The 15109-nt window shown below is 38.7% G+C and overlaps 5 protein-coding genes across 6 annotated transcripts; 3 read left to right on the plus strand and 2 right to left on the minus strand.

The window, feature by feature from the left end:
- Nucleotides 1-1391, plus strand: LOC130685546 (uncharacterized). The gene is made up of 2 exons (XM_057508857.2): nt 1-525; nt 584-1391. The coding sequence occupies exons 1-2, from the start codon at nt 253-255 to the stop codon at nt 1310-1312; spliced, it is 1002 nt and encodes a 333-aa protein (XP_057364840.1). The 5' UTR covers nt 1-252; the 3' UTR covers nt 1313-1391.
- A 276-nt stretch (nt 1392-1667) lies between these two features.
- LOC130685567 (uncharacterized) lies at nt 1668-2445 on the plus strand. The gene is made up of 3 exons (XM_057508891.2): nt 1668-1791; nt 1896-2135; nt 2208-2445. Exons 1-3 carry the CDS (start codon nt 1782-1784, stop codon nt 2351-2353), a joined length of 396 nt encoding a protein of 131 aa, XP_057364874.1. The 5' UTR covers nt 1668-1781; the 3' UTR covers nt 2354-2445.
- Nucleotides 2446-2765: 320 nt separating this feature from the next.
- LOC130685525 (protein maelstrom 1-like) lies at nt 2766-5077 on the plus strand. The gene is made up of 9 exons (XM_057508834.2): nt 2766-2957; nt 3028-3171; nt 3229-3421; nt 3478-3624; nt 3724-3863; nt 3923-4192; nt 4267-4458; nt 4529-4598; nt 4681-5077. The coding sequence occupies exons 2-9, from the start codon at nt 3031-3033 to the stop codon at nt 4899-4901; spliced, it is 1374 nt and encodes a 457-aa protein (XP_057364817.1). The 5' UTR covers nt 2766-2957; nt 3028-3030; the 3' UTR covers nt 4902-5077.
- LOC130685522 (signal recognition particle receptor subunit alpha homolog) lies at nt 5074-7719 on the minus strand. Its single transcript, XM_057508830.2, has 10 exons — nt 7509-7719; nt 7057-7441; nt 6856-6994; nt 6632-6788; nt 6404-6555; nt 6200-6344; nt 5769-6132; nt 5572-5699; nt 5333-5509; nt 5074-5276 (listed from the first exon to the last, which is right to left on the minus strand). Exons 1-10 carry the CDS (start codon nt 7623-7625, stop codon nt 5151-5153), a joined length of 1890 nt encoding a protein of 629 aa, XP_057364813.1. The 5' UTR covers nt 7626-7719; the 3' UTR covers nt 5074-5150.
- A 283-nt stretch (nt 7720-8002) lies between these two features.
- Nucleotides 8003-9046, minus strand: LOC130685562 (uncharacterized). 2 transcript variants are annotated; one of them, XM_057508878.2, is made up of 2 exons: nt 8473-9046; nt 8003-8348 (listed from the first exon to the last, which is right to left on the minus strand). In XM_057508878.2, the coding sequence occupies exons 1-2, from the start codon at nt 8830-8832 to the stop codon at nt 8274-8276; spliced, it is 435 nt and encodes a 144-aa protein (XP_057364861.1). In that variant the 5' UTR covers nt 8833-9046; the 3' UTR covers nt 8003-8273. The 2 variants fall into 2 exon arrangements, with proteins under 2 accessions (XP_057364861.1, XP_057364860.1); XM_057508877.2 differs by having other exon boundaries at nt 8010-8348; nt 8413-9046.
- Between the last annotated feature and the right edge of the window lie 6063 nt (nt 9047-15109).

The following is a 15109-nucleotide window of genomic DNA, read 5'->3' on the forward strand; positions in this document are numbered from 1 at the left end:
ATCAAAACAAAACCACCCAACGGCGAAAGTTGGAACTGTGCTAATTTCAGTCATATGTCGGAGACGACTGCGATTTTTTTTGTCTTCCTTTTTTCAAGTTTTGAATCTTTTGGTTGCAGTTTTGTCTGTAGTCTTTTAACGTCTTTCTAACTATCTTGACTCTTCCTCTATGTTCTGTATCGAAATATTTGAACTCGTGTGATAGCCATTTTAAGTATTGACAGTTCGCTAACGAACAATTAACGCACAAAAATGGCCAATCAGAAAATTATCAATTGTATTTCTAATAAAACATTTCATATTCTAAACTGTGCCTTCCTAATTGTAGTGCTCATCTTCCAATCTCTTGTTCTCAATACCTACATAATCTCCTACACGTGGAATTGGGATCTTGCCAGTTACTTTTGGTTTCTTGGCGATCTTTTCTTGGCTGGTCTGTTTGTTGCCATGTCCATTAAGGCATATTCTTACCTGTCTGAACAAAAACTGCTGAAGAAAAATGAAGAACAACACAGTCTAACTCCAGTAATTATTATTTTGATTTCACAAGCTTTTTATATTTTATTTGCTTTGCTGTTATTAGGTTCGAAGTCCAGTAGGAAAAAGCATTCTTGGAGTTCTCCCTCTTTGCTATCTGGCATGGATTTGCTATGCCATTTGCCTAGTCACCAAAGTAGCCTTCATATTCAAGTCTGAAATAATCAACACATTGAAATCTCAAGATGTCTTTGGTCCTCAATTGTTGAAGTTTACAATTTCGTCGTCAACTATTGTATTCATGTTATTGGTTGCCGCCCATCATGATTCAGAAAAAGATTCCCAGCGTGCTCTTGCCATCAAATCCATGTGCACTAATACGGCTTTCGAACTGCTAGATTCCGTTGCTTTCCTCAGTATTCTCATCATAAAAGAATCTCATCTCGCTGTTACTTACGACTTCGAAAATTTTGTTCTTGTTTTTGCATGCATAAATTTCTTCCTGCCAACTATCGCCCTCTATCAATATTCGTTGAGTGATTTTGGGCAATTAGAGAAACCACTTGATTTGAACGGTGTCTACCACCTCAGTCACATGTCTTTGGTTAACATCCCTTACTTAGCCGTTCGTATCTATTTGTGGTCGGGTTATGGATCTGATATTTCCCTTTTCGTCATGAAAAATATTTTTGGTATATTGTGGCATATCAAAGACATTATCCCTGATTTCGTTCTGTTACATAAACAGTGCCAAGCTATGCGCGGCGGTGTCGTTCCCCATCGTAAAGTTGTCGTCGAATGCAAAGACGATGTTGTTGAACTCGAACAAATGTAAATGACTGACACACTTATATCATATAACCTAATACTCTTAACCTTGGCCATCAACAGTGACAATATACATCTCAATCCAACATTGTACATTTTTTTTATTTCTTCGAAATATATTTTTTTCGTTTAGCAACGCACGAGTAACTAGTGGCGCTAGCGTATTTTATCGCTTTTTTTCTTATTTTAGTCGGTCAATCGGTCCACGCTATCATTTTGATAAATTTGCTTTTTACAGCCCTAAGTGAAGTGACATTTGGAGAAAAACAGTAGTGTATATGATGGTTAGAGACTAGCCGGAAAAAGTATAATTCATAGAAACGCTTGGGGCAAGTAAATGTCATCCTAATCATCGTAAGTTTTTGAATGAAGGACACTAGGTACAATCTGGCACTCTCCAACGAAGTCTCTTGTCGGCTACATCTGCAGCGTGGCCTTTCCAAGAACAAATACCGTCATTCAAACCTGATAACACCATGAAATTTAGTAAGTAACGAGAATCAGAGTTTTTTAACATTCTGTTTACATTATCTATGCCTATCGAATTTTAATTATTTTTCGTTTGGTTCGTTCACACGTGTTTCTGTCAGACAATGTATCGGCCATATTTCTAATGATAATGATGGTGGTGACAAATTTCTCCATTATTCGAGGTCAAATGGGTTACAATAGTAACTACCAGTATGACGCACAGGCAGCATACAACTGTCAAAATAATTTTTACGGGTCGGCTCACAATTGTGGATATGGAACACGAAATCAAAATTGGTTTGGATCATATTATTTAGGCAAAGCGAATCCATATGGGTTTGTTAGCACAATGCCATACGGTATGTAAATATTTGTGTTTCACGTTGTTTTGAACGTGAGGAAGAATTGAGATCGTGTTGTGCAATTTATAGGTTATGGTTCAGGGGCCCAACCTTTCTTCTCAGATCCCTATTCGGGTGGATGGCCTGGCACCAGTTATGCCCCAGGTGGTTACCTCGGATCAGCCCTACCATACAACAACAATAACTTTTATCCAAATCCGAATGTTCGTTATTAATCGAATTTGTAGAACTTGTTACATATCGTAAAATTATTTCTATTTGTTTGGCAATGCACGAAGAACAAGAATTTCATATTCGTTTCCTTCAACTGTTTGAACATTTTTATTCAAACATACAGCCAATGTTTCAATGCGAATTGTTGGTTTAACAGAGATAGATGCAAAATTCCATACCTTTTAATAACTGCCTAGTTTAAAAGAAAATGTTTTAAGGCCGAAAATCTCTATGATAATAGTGGAAAAATTTTTCGTGTTTGGTTTCCCTGAGGTTTCTCTAGCATGTCACCCTATTGTCCACGAGGTTTGGACTGCTCATCTGATTGGTGGCATTTTGTCCGCTAGAGGCGCAGTTGCCAAACGGGTTTGCTTACGTTTTCAGCCTACATGCTTTCTTGTTCATTTCAAAAGTTTTTCGAAAGAGCAAGAGATTGTTTTAAATTTGGTGGAGCATTGTACATTTTCATTTGCAATTTTGTAGTTGAAAGAGTGCAAAGTTAAAGAGAATATAGTGACAAAGTTATTTGGTTCTGGTAGTTACAGAAGGATAGCTTTTGAATTAATATTCACTAAACATCTCTTGACCAACCTGTGCTGAAACACTGTATTAAAATTCTAGAATGTTAAGACACTGTTTGAAGGAGATATACATTTTTATTTTTACTTTGGAACAGAAAATGCCTCCAAAAAGGAAACAACAAAAAGCCAATGGATTCATGATGTTCATGATTGAAATGAGACCAAAATTGGAATCTGATGGCCACAAATTTCCTAATGGTTTGATGGATGTCCATCCGATTTGCACACCATTGTGGAATGTATGACTCTTAGTTAATACAGTTTTAGTTGCACATCACACAAAACCTCTCTTACAGAACCTGACCACCGAAGAAAAAGCAATTTATAACCAAAGAGCCAAAGGTGGCCCTATGGTTAAAGAAGAAAAAATGGATTCCCTTGGAGTGCCATTGGCATGGAAGGAAAGGGAAGAACAAAAGAAAATAATAGAAAAAACTCAAGTTTTCCAGAAAATTGAAGATCTGGTTTCTTACTTTCATAGTCAAGGAAGTAGGTTTTTCAATATAATGTGTCTGACTTTTTTGTTAACATTTTGTTCTCATTAGCTCTTGAAAACCATTATTTTCATTTGGCTCATTTTAACATTGCTGTTGCCACTGATGAGGGAGAATATCCCCCTTGTGAACTTGCCATAGTCAAATTTTCATTGCTTGATGGAATAACTAGTACCATTCATGAATTTGTGGATCCAGGTAAAAATGAGGACCCATCTGTTCATTCATTATTTCACTTGATTTTAGTTCGTTTTATTTGTTTATCTAAGTTTGGGTTTTGCTCTTTCGAATTAACAGGTCAACTTCGACTGGGCTACGCCTATGAGGCTGGCCTTCATTCGGAAAAAACGCACAAAATTCCTGCTAATGGATTCAAACTATTCAATAAAAATTATGTTACCATCACCAACAACATAAAAAAAATTCTTCGGCAGTCGGTTAGTTTTAAAAGCCAAATTTTTATCATGCTTCCTCTAAATCAGTTCTAAATTTTTAGGATGGTGGATTTGCCCCTCTATTTTTTGTTGATGAAGATATGACCAAAGCAGCCTATATTCTTGATTGGTTGATTGAAAAAAGCTGCCAGTTGGATCGTTCATATGATAGTTGCAACCCTTTTAAAATTTACAGCCTTAACAAGCTATTTTACGAATTACGTCGCTACGCCGATTTAAAAGACCCACGATTAAAATTTACCAGCACAACTCAAGTAGCGGAATATTTTGGCAATGGGATATTCCAATTCAGCCCTAACATGGCTTGTCAGGTAGTTATTTAGTATGATACATAGAGAAAATTTCAAGCAAAAAGTTTCCTTACAAAGCAAAATTTTTTACACAGTGGCACGAAGATGAGGATAATGTCACCTTTTGTTCACTGACGCGAGTTCGAAACTATGCGTATACAATTTCTGATATGTGCTGCGAGCACTACGGTTTGACTTTGCTTCCCAATCGTCACATTCCAGCAAGTATTGCTGACGAATATCGATATGAGATTATGCCTAAAACTGAGAAAGTTAACCACCCACAGGTAAAAACAAACAAATTACAGACAGCATACATAGTTCAGCATAAACTTTTCGAACTTACGACACCTTTAGACATCAGACACGAAACAGGATGATAGAGACAAGCCCACCGATGTTGTGCCACGTATGCCAAAATCGTTTTGTAAGGAAATTTCCACGTTACTCGTTATTTTATGTGTATGACTAGCCAACATTTAAGATTATTCATTTTTTGTTTGTTTTAGCCAAAGTTGTTATGCAAACCGTCGGGCCGCGTGTAGCTGCCAATTTTAGTTCGAAATCTCAAGACCCCAACGGTGTCATTCCTGGAGCGGGACGGGGTATTTTGGGATCGATGTATGCTCCAACTTTGGAACCTCAATTTCCAGGTCCCCCACTAGAAAGTGTAACGCCCACTCCAGCTGGAAGAGGTCGTGGCCGCGGATTCCTTTTAACAAGTGATTAAGGGAGGATGAGTGTGTTAGAATTGTCGACAAATCTCGATTTCTTAGAAGCCACAAAGTTATTGCATCAAATTATTTTCGTTTCTTGTTTTCGGTCCGTCTGTTCAATTGATATGATACGGGGAATGTTAATTTGTCTTTCAAAATGTTGATTCAGAAATAAAAACCATGACATTTTCTGTTTTTTCCATATTTCCCATTTATTTGAAAAACTATGAGAAGTGTTCCAAATCCTTTACAATATAATTGATTTATTTCATTAAAATGCTTACGACCGCCTTGACATTCAGCGTCTTCAAGTCGGCATAAGTTTGGCCGGTGCCAATGAAGACGATGGGTTGCCCGGTTATGTAAGTCATCGAAATGGCAGCGCCGACCTGATAAAAACAAAATAATTTGATAACGAATGGTTCCACACAAAATAACGAATTACCTTATCGTCGATTGTGTCAAATTTAGTTAGAACGATTCCGTCGATAGTATGCGGGTTTTCTGACGCAGAATAATCCGCTAAAGCCTGATTAAATTTGACAAGTTGGTCAACAGCTTCATTGCCGACTAGAGCTTCTCCGACGAAAAGAACCAAATCCGGCTCATTCACTTTGATCAACTGAAATTTCAATGTTTCGTTGTTTATCAATAAACTGCTAAGAATCACAAGTAACAACTTACTTTCGCTAGTGCTCTCATTAGTGGTTCGTTATCTTGCATTCTTCCCGCAGTATCAATCATAACAACGTCGATACCGGCTTCTTGCGCATGGTTAATAGCCTCTAGGGCAATTCCAGCAGCATCCTTTCCTACATGATATCAAGCAGAGTCAACAATGGAACAAGCTATTTTCATTAAAGAGAAAAATGTTTAATTACCATATCCTTTTTCATACAGCTGGACCATGGGCAAACCGCCATGTTTTTCGGCAGGATGGAGAGAGTTCAAGTGGCGCATGTGAGTGCGGAGTTGCTCAACAGCACCAGCGCGAAATGTATCACAAGCGGCTATCAAAACGCGAAAATTGTTTTCAACGAGCCAGAAGCAAATTTTGGCTAGATTAGTGGATTTTCCGACACCATTGACCCCACAGAAGGACATGACGTATGGACGCTTTTGTCGTTGGGATTCATAGACGTCACGCAAAATATCAACACGACGACGTGGAGACAAAATTTGCACTAACGACTCGGTGAGAGAAGCTTTAACAGTGTTTGCTAAGCTCTCAAAAGTTCCAAGCACCTTTTAATATGAATAGACACGATCAAGACAGATGACAGATGTACTAATATTCGTCTAATTGACTAACCTTGCCATTAAGCTTTGCAGCCACCGAGTCGCACAATTTACCGGCAATCTCAGAGGCTACGTTCTTTGCAATTAGATGGTCGCGCATTTTGTCTAAGACAGGGGCCATGTCTTCCTCACTGATTGTTTTTGATCCTACCAAATTCCTGTCCGATAATGACTAATAACAACAGCCTCTTTGATCGGTATTTAATGGTAGGCATACTTGAACAGCGAAAATATTCCGGTCTTCTTTTTTTGTTGGCTAACTTGCTGAGGAACATAATCATTCTTTCCTCGTTCCTCTACATCTTCTTCTTCTTCCGATTCTGATTCAAAATCCATATCCCGAACTTCTCCTTGAAGTGTGCCAACGGCCTTTTGAGTAAAAAAGTAAGAAATAAATGAAGTACTGTGCATGTCATAAGCATAACTTCAGACTGCAAAGTGTTACTTTAGGGTCAGGAAGATATACAGCTTGTTGTGGTAGTGGGCTCTCGCCGAGGTCTTTGTCTCTTGTATAGTCCAACGTCTCCATGTCTTTTGGAGCTCCTCCCAATGGCCATACTCGACTTTCTTTCGATTTCTTTGAGGCAGCTTTAGGACTTTTTCTAAATTATAAAGCGCAAGAATCGTTACCGTAATGCGTAGGGTAGGATAAGCAACATGGAAAATTACAGCTTTTCAGTTGTTGGTTTGCTTTTGTTTTTTCCAGCTGCCATTTTTTCGGCAAACTCACGTCTTTTTTGCTGAATAAGATCCTCTTCGGACAATTCAACATTGATAGGTTCTGGAATTTTAACATCAGGTACTTTGACTAGTAAGTTATGAAAACAAGATTATTATTGCTGTTCAAAACCATTAAGATAAAGAACCTACTTTCAACTTTTTTTACTTTTTTATTTTCTTTGTCATCTCCCTTTCGTTCAATCATTGAAGCCACAGTTTTCTTGGACTTTTGTGACTCCTCAAATGACTTCATTGCTCTGGGAGCTAGTGCCTGTGCCCTTCCCCATTCCTCAGCTGATTTCAGGATGCTGGTAAACATTTCGCTTATTTCAAAGTTCCTTCCAAATTGCTGCAGCTGTAGTTCATTCTTGTAAGCATCTCGAAACTCCATATTGATATCATTTAAAAACTTGTCAACATACGACAGCTTTAAAATTTTCTGATAAGCCACAACATAAACCAATTCAAACTCATTATCAAGTTTGTATTTTAGGGTCACGTTATCATGATCGTAGGACAATTGCCCTGTTCGCTCCTAATTAACATGGATAAATTTATATTGACAACATATGGTACGAAGGTGAACAAGATAGGTAAAATACCTGCAGAATAACCGCTTTAATTAACGCATTCACCGAAGACGTGAATATCTGGGAAGTTCCTTGAAAGCACCATAACACAATCCCTCCCTTGCTAAAAATCGAAAAAAAATCCAACATTTTCCTTTTTTAAGGCTGGTTCCAAATTTTTGAAAAAGCAATTTGTTCTAGTTTCTCCCGTCGTCTTTTGACTACTTTCTACACGTCACAACAATCAACGTTGTCAAATTGGTAATTGGATTAGCTGTCCGATTAGTTAAATTTGTACCTTTTCATAGAGAAAGGTGTGAAATGTTACGGTCAGAGGGAGGAAACCAGATTTTAATCGTTCTTTATGTCGTTTTACTTTTGATATGTAAAATAAGAAATGTCTTATATTAATTTTATTTACTAAATGCCTTTCTCCATTTGTTAACAGATGGCAGACATAACAGATATTCAGTAAAACTGAAATACTTTAATTTTTATTGATTATGTTCACATGCCTAATATTAAAAAAAATGGCTCTTTGGTTTCATATGTTTTCGCGAATTTCCGCTACACCGGACGTATGACGTAACAATAAAATGTAATTAAAACATGTGGCACATTGGCACAGGAAATGGATAGCAGACTACTTCAACAACTTTTAATCAATGTTGATAATACAACTTCACATGCTTCTTGGCATATGTTCATTCTTGGACATAGTTGTTCTAAATGCAGCTGGGCAGGGCAAAAATATGATACACTATGACCACGGAGAATTGTCCGAATTCTGATGTTAACTCAAGCCCAAAAAGCTGAATTGAAAGTCTTGGTACCTTTGAGGTTTTCTGGGACACTGCTGTGGTTGTAAATGCACTGCAATATAGATACAATATCATTTAGCTATAGAAGTGTATTTGAAGCAAGAAATGTTACATACATGCCTACAGGCATTTCCACAGCAAGAACCTCTCAGGAAGTGACGTAATCTTGTCATCACCTTCTTATTAAGGTTGGTATCATCATAAGTGAAATGACCATTCATAACTGCTTGTTTGTGAGTTTTAACTATTTCACTTTCAATTTTGTTCAGACGGTCCCAGTTAACCAACTTGTCCCATTGTTTTTCAGCCTCAAGGAACTGATCCCTGGCTGCCTTTTGTCTTTCGTTCAGTTTTGCTGTCACATGCCTCCCAAGCAGACCAGATTGTTCCTCTTCAGGTAGGACACCATTTGACAAATACCTCATCTTCTCTAGCCTTGTGTTGTAGACTTGATAGTAACCGTTGCCTGGGGCGATTTGGTGCAAGGTGTTTCTTTGCATAAGAAGAATTCGTCCCGAGTGTTTGTTCAGCCTCATTTTTTCCACGTCGTGCACAGGAAACGACACTTCCTAAAGAAGCTGAGACGTGTCGCAATAATAGCTACTCAGCTAAGAGGGGGGAGCAAATAACAATTGATTTGCATGCCAAAAAGGGAAACCATTCAGCAACTATGTTTATACACTAGAAATACGCTAGATGAGCGTTAAAAAAAATGTACATGCAAACGAGAAATGCTAAAAGAGGAGTTACCCAGAGTTGCCGCTCACTCTGTATGGACCTGTCGGATGTCATCAGAGACGGTCTTTTGTTGTGATTTTTTTTTTCCACGAGGCTTTTTTTCTTTAGTGAAGACGTGCCGTGAATAAGAACGCAGTGAAAAGGAAAAAAAAAATCGTAAATTTTTTTTTTGTTCTTCGATTGTGCTCGAATTTCACCTGTGATATTCGTTTACTTGGTGCGTTTAAGAAGAGGAATCAGCAGGGCCCACCCAATGATTTTGACCATATCACTCGGCCGTCCTAGATGGTTGTTATCCAATACTCTACATGTTGTGTTTTATATAGAGCCTACAAAGACAGATCATCTGCGTCAAGTTGAAAAGATAAAAAAAAAAGGGGGGAAGAAAAACGGAGCATCTTTTTTTTTTCTTGAAAGAAGAAAAAAAAAAAATCTCTGATGGAGCCGAAAAAGAAATATTCTGACGTTTTAGCCGCCCACGTTGGGAGCTCGCTCCGCAGATGGTTTCCCCCTTTTCCTTCTTCTTATTTCAGAAAAACATCAATCCCATTTAGATCCTTTTGGGTGGTGCTTTTTTTTAAAGTGAACTTTTTTTTTTTTCATCCAAAGGTTTAAATCATCAGTTTTCGTCCCAAATCTTTCAATCAAAAATCTGCGTCTGATTTTGAAGAATAGATTTTTTTCTTCCAAGTCAAACGGGAAAAAGTCAAAATTTCGGGGGGGGGGGTGACCTACTACTACCATAGCTAATGGCAAATCTTTTTTTTAAGGGAAACGAAATGTCACTCACTTGTTGTTTTCCTTTTCTCCAACTCTCAGTGAGTTTAAGCTGACTTTCTTATCGACTTGGTAATTAGCCAGGAAACGCAGCTAGAGTCTCACTCTTTGAAACCATAGACCAAATGGCTAATTTGCGACAATGTCCAATCCCACAGCATCCCTTTTCCAGACCCCTTTAGATTTTTTTTTTCTTTTCGTTGATGAGTTTCATTTGACCAGATCTTTTAGCAGCTGGTCTATCCACATTTAAAAAAAAAAAAAGGAAAACATTTTAAAGTCTGGTCAGGAAACACGTGGGAGCCGGACTTTGGTCAAGAATCCAACTATTTACACACAGCCATCAAGATATGGTGGAATTAAAAGCAAAATAGCATCAGCAGATAACATACACACAACAATAGGACAGCAGCAACAAGGATGAATATATATGTATATATCGACATCAGGCATTCCTCCTCGGCATTCTCGACACACACACACAGATATCTTTTTCTTCTTCGGGAAGAGACTCGTGTGTCCCCCCCTCTTATATTCAAAGTTCTCCTTCATCCTCTCAAATGCGGAACAAAAGAAAACCTATTTCGTTGCCCGAGAGAGATTCCGTCTGACCCCCCTCTCATCTTCTCGAGGTTCTTCATCTCAGCTTCTGATCTCTTGAGGAAAAAAAAAAGAAAATCAAGACGAGAATTCCTTGCCTTTTTTTTCTTATATAGTCCGCGATGGTGGTCGTACATGCCCTCGTCTTTTTTTTACCTGATATACCTTTGGAAGGCTTTGGTCGTCATCCCCCTCTCGTTCTGAGACGCCGCCGCCGCCGCCATTCTAGCAGATATAAATTGTCGTTGCCAAACTCTCCCTAGTCTATATATTTATTTGATATTTATGAGTACGTGTATGTGCTTAACGACAATCGTCCTCTCCGTCAAAAAGACGGTTCGTTGCTCTTTTCTTTCGGGGAAAGAAAAAAAAAACATTCCGACGTGTCTTGACATCTGGCTCATCAGTGACAAGATGGGAGAAAACACTTACTCTACGAGGAAATAGGCAGCTTCTATCAGAGGTAGATTTCTTATACAATAGCCCGAGCGAAAATGCGCATCAGTTCCTCGGCATCTGATGACCAGCGACCTGAAAATTGGGGAATTCTTATCTAAACAAAACACACAGTGTCGTGAATGATTCTCTTATTTTTATTTTTTTTTTCGACCATCCGTCTCTTCGAATCAGACATTTTACTGTGTGTCCTATCAGGTAAAAAGAAGAATATGAGGTAATTAAGTGTTGGAAAGAATAACAAAAAAGAATACGGTGACGCAAACTCTCGCCGTCAGCAGCGCCAGCGGGATGGCCCTGAATTTTTTGAGCCGCCGGTATACCCTGGGAAATGTGTCTCACCCTCTGATCTATTCTATAACCTTTTTTTTTTTTTTTTTTTTCAAAACATATACTCGATTTTTTTTTTTTTTTTCGTTCCTCTCTCTCCTAGTAGTTCTTCCGCTTTAAGAGACGAGGCTGGATGATGTTCTTTCTCTTGTGTTATGTAATGGGAAACATGGAGGGGGGAATGATGTGGAGCAATTCTCTATTCACGTATATTTTTGCCCTGTACGCAGTTTCACCATTTTTTAGACGTCGCATTGTGTCAAGCCTTAGACCCCTCTATGTTTGGACCCCCTATTTTTTTTTGTTAAGTCTATTATTTATAAGATCTGGTTGAGAAAGGCTTTTTTTTTTTTGGATCCCGGTGAATAAGGGGATGTGTATAAACTACAGGGGGGATTCCAATAGACAACGAGGGAAAGGGTATAGGGGGTTGATTATGTAAGTCCTGGTTCTTTAGTTTTTTTTGTCCTCTTGCTTGTGTGGCACCGGGCGCTAATCAGGTGAGTGAATATTGATAAGTATAGAGGGTAGCAAAGTTGATCGCTTGGAAATTTATGTGTGCCTGTCATTCACTTTTAGGACTCAGTTTTTTTTTTGGAGGGGAGAAGAGTATTGCATCATCTTCCAGGCATGTTGACATTTTGAATTCATTCCCGCAAATTGAATTGCAATCAAGCGGAGATCATTGTCTTTTCTTTCCGCTCGACGTCAGGGAATATTATTACGGTTTAATGAGCTATACTTTCGCTGTTACTCGCAGTTTTTGACGGTCTTTTTCTTCAAACCGCACCCTATTGTTCTGCCCTTTTGTGTCGTGAAACGAGATCGTCTTGAAAGACATGTCTCCCTTAAAAATTTCAAAAGAGGAAATGTAATCCGGAAGAGAAAGGATCCGGAAACGGAGGTCAAAACAATTTTTCTCCTCTCACTTTTTTTTAAATGTTCAAACAAAAATTTTTAAAAATAAAAAATGTACAAAATAGCAACTTCCTGTACATGAAAAAGAGACAAGAAACAATTGCGTGAAACAATGAAATAATAGCCATTTCTTTGTTCCATAACAAAAGAGAACAAAACGAAAAAAAAACGGGCAGTTATTTCTTTAATAGAGCGGATCATCCGTGGACACGCCACTTATATTCGAAACAAGTAGACGTGCAGAATAAACACATCGTCCACGAATGAGAGTGGGAACTCTCTTCTCACGGACTCGTCCCAATTCAATAGAGGAGTGACATCACGCAGGACAGTGAAGGGTGGGAACGGAAATTGACCCCCACGCACATAGTCGGTTTGATAAACGAGTTCGCCATGTGAACCACATCAAACGAGCCATAGGTAGAGAGCCAACCTTCTTGAACCCCTTTCCCTATTGTGCAAATGTCCGTTCACTGTGGGACGGTATGTGTGTGGCTTTAAGGTTCTGTAATGATCCCTTACAGGCCGATACGCCTTTAGGGCGCCGAACGAAAGGGGAGAACAGCGGAATGTTTTTTTCATTCCCGATCCAATTGTTACGTGTGCGTAAGATCCGTAGGGGTAAATTTTTTTTTTTTGTGTTCAGTAATAATATAGATCAGGTAACAAGAGATGGATAACCTATCAATGATCGTAATGATCATGGGAACTCGTATCAACATTTTTTCAGACATTTTTAAAATTTCGAAATGAGGAAATTTTGTAGAAAAGCTTGACTTTGGTTTGATAACCGTGTGCCGAGCCCATCCATCCGTAAAAAAAAAGAGGGTTATATTTAAGGGAAATCTAGAATGTTATGCTATAAGAAATTGGAGCGGGAGGCTGACAACGTGCGAGTATCAGGTTCACCATTTTTTCTAGAAAATAAAAAATAATAAAAATGTTTTTTTTTTTTTAAAGATAGGACTAGTTTAAAAAAAAAAAAACATTTCTCTTTAGCCTAAATTCTAAGTCATGTAGTGATGGGTTTCTCTCTCCAACTCCATCCATCTAATCCTTCTCTATACGAAGAAGGGCAGAACGTAATCTTATATAGGATACGTCTCGTGGCGGACCAACGGCGACGACGTCTCGCGGTGTCTGTTTCTTCTTCTTCCAGTTAGCCAAGCATCAATAATGTTTTTAGGGTTTGGTTCGTTTTCTTTTTGCCCCCCCCCCCCCCTAGGACGTTTACGAGTGAAGACGCACAACATCCATTTTGATTTAGAAAACAAAAAATTGTCAAGAAAGAAAAAATTCTATTTTTTTTTTCTAACGTAACAATGGAACTGCTGTTAAATTCAACCCTCTCCTCCTTATAACAAGATCTTCTTGTTGTTGGTAGTCTGCGACAAAATGTCCTTTTTTTTTATTTTTCGGGGGGCCCCGTATGACGCCATAATTCAATATGGAACCAACAACCCACCATCGCCACTAGTACTACACCCCATTGAATAACAGCCGAAGAAGGCTCGTATCAAATATAAATACATTGAAGATGAAGCTCCTTTTTTTTCTCCTTCAAGAGGGGGGACTTTGATGACGATGGCTGCTGTTAACTGGTGTGCCGTGTCCCGGTGTGTATCTATATGATCCATACCCCCAGCATGCAGACATTATTGTACACACAGCAGCAGGAGGAGCTGCTGCGGCAGCTGCTGTTGTAATGCTCAATACCCCCAGCCCAATAAGAGAGGGGGGTAGAAAGAGGGGGGGGGGGGGATCACAAAAAATCCCGTACATGCGCGTGTGTGTATGTCGTTTTGATATGTATAAATAGGAAATGGGGAGCATTGCAGCAGTTCCAAAAGTGGGTGCCGTGTATGTGCTGCTATAACCACCTGGCCACCACCCCTCCGTTTTTTCAAGAGACTTTTCAGACCAATAGATCCGATTATGTAGAGAGTTTTTCAATTTTATCGAAAGTTCCTATACATCGAAGAATTGTTTCACATGGCGTCTTTTTTTTTTTTTTTTTTTTTTTTTTTGCCCCTTTTTTTTTTTTTTTTACAAATTTTTAGACGATTTATTTTTACAGCCTTTAATGTTAGGTGGATAGTCTTGAAGCGATGCCAACAAAAGATGTTCTTCCTCCGGTTCTTTTATTATTCACCCCTTTTTAACAATGGTCGATGCAATCTTCTCTCTTTTTCCGCGTTGAATGTCTATAGTGAAAACTAGACCGTCTAACAAGCTGATAGAGGGAAGGGGTTAGACACGTGAGAGTTTTTCAAGTTCTCGTTGAACTAATCAAAAGCCTCGTTATGTATATTATGAAGCGCTTCAAAGCGTGCACACAACAGTCTAAGGAAATTAGCAATTGAAATTCCCGTGCATTTGCATTGTGTCTTAGATGGGTACTACATGATGTAAAATTACACACATTTTGCGGCCGTCTCAATTCAACCAGAATGAAATCCTCTTTTATTTTTTTTTTTGTTAGCAAACCTATTTTCCAAGTGAAATTTTTCGACTCTGATTTTAAATTGCAAATTTGGTGATCCAAATCGGTTGGAGACCGTCACGTGGTTACATCGCGTTACGACGAAAGACGTTTGTCATTGCAGAAATAGATGTGTGTGGCCGGGCAAAGCAAGAGATTGGCGTGATGGTCACGCTCAACGCTTCGACCGTATGTGAAGTTTCGTTTTGCACGCATGACAAACTTTGCGCACAAAAGAGGGGCCAAGTTGTTGCTGCGGTTGTATCCCCCCCACCCCCCAAAAAGAAAAATATATTTTTTTTTTCACGTGTATGTGTCGGTAGTCGATATATTTATGGAAAGCAGAATGAATGAAATTTTCCCATCGATTGAATATATCCGAGACGCTGCGGTTGGGGCGTCGATCCATTCATACGTTTGTGTGATTGCGATTTCAATGGAAGTCAGCAAGAAAAATGCCTTCCATGTTAGGATCTATATAGATTTTTTTTCCTTTTGAATAATGGGCGCAA

This window comes from Daphnia carinata, chromosome 3 (assembly GCF_022539665.2).
Source record: "Daphnia carinata strain CSIRO-1 chromosome 3, CSIRO_AGI_Dcar_HiC_V3, whole genome shotgun sequence".
Lineage (NCBI taxonomy): Eukaryota > Metazoa > Arthropoda > Branchiopoda > Diplostraca > Daphniidae > Daphnia > Daphnia carinata.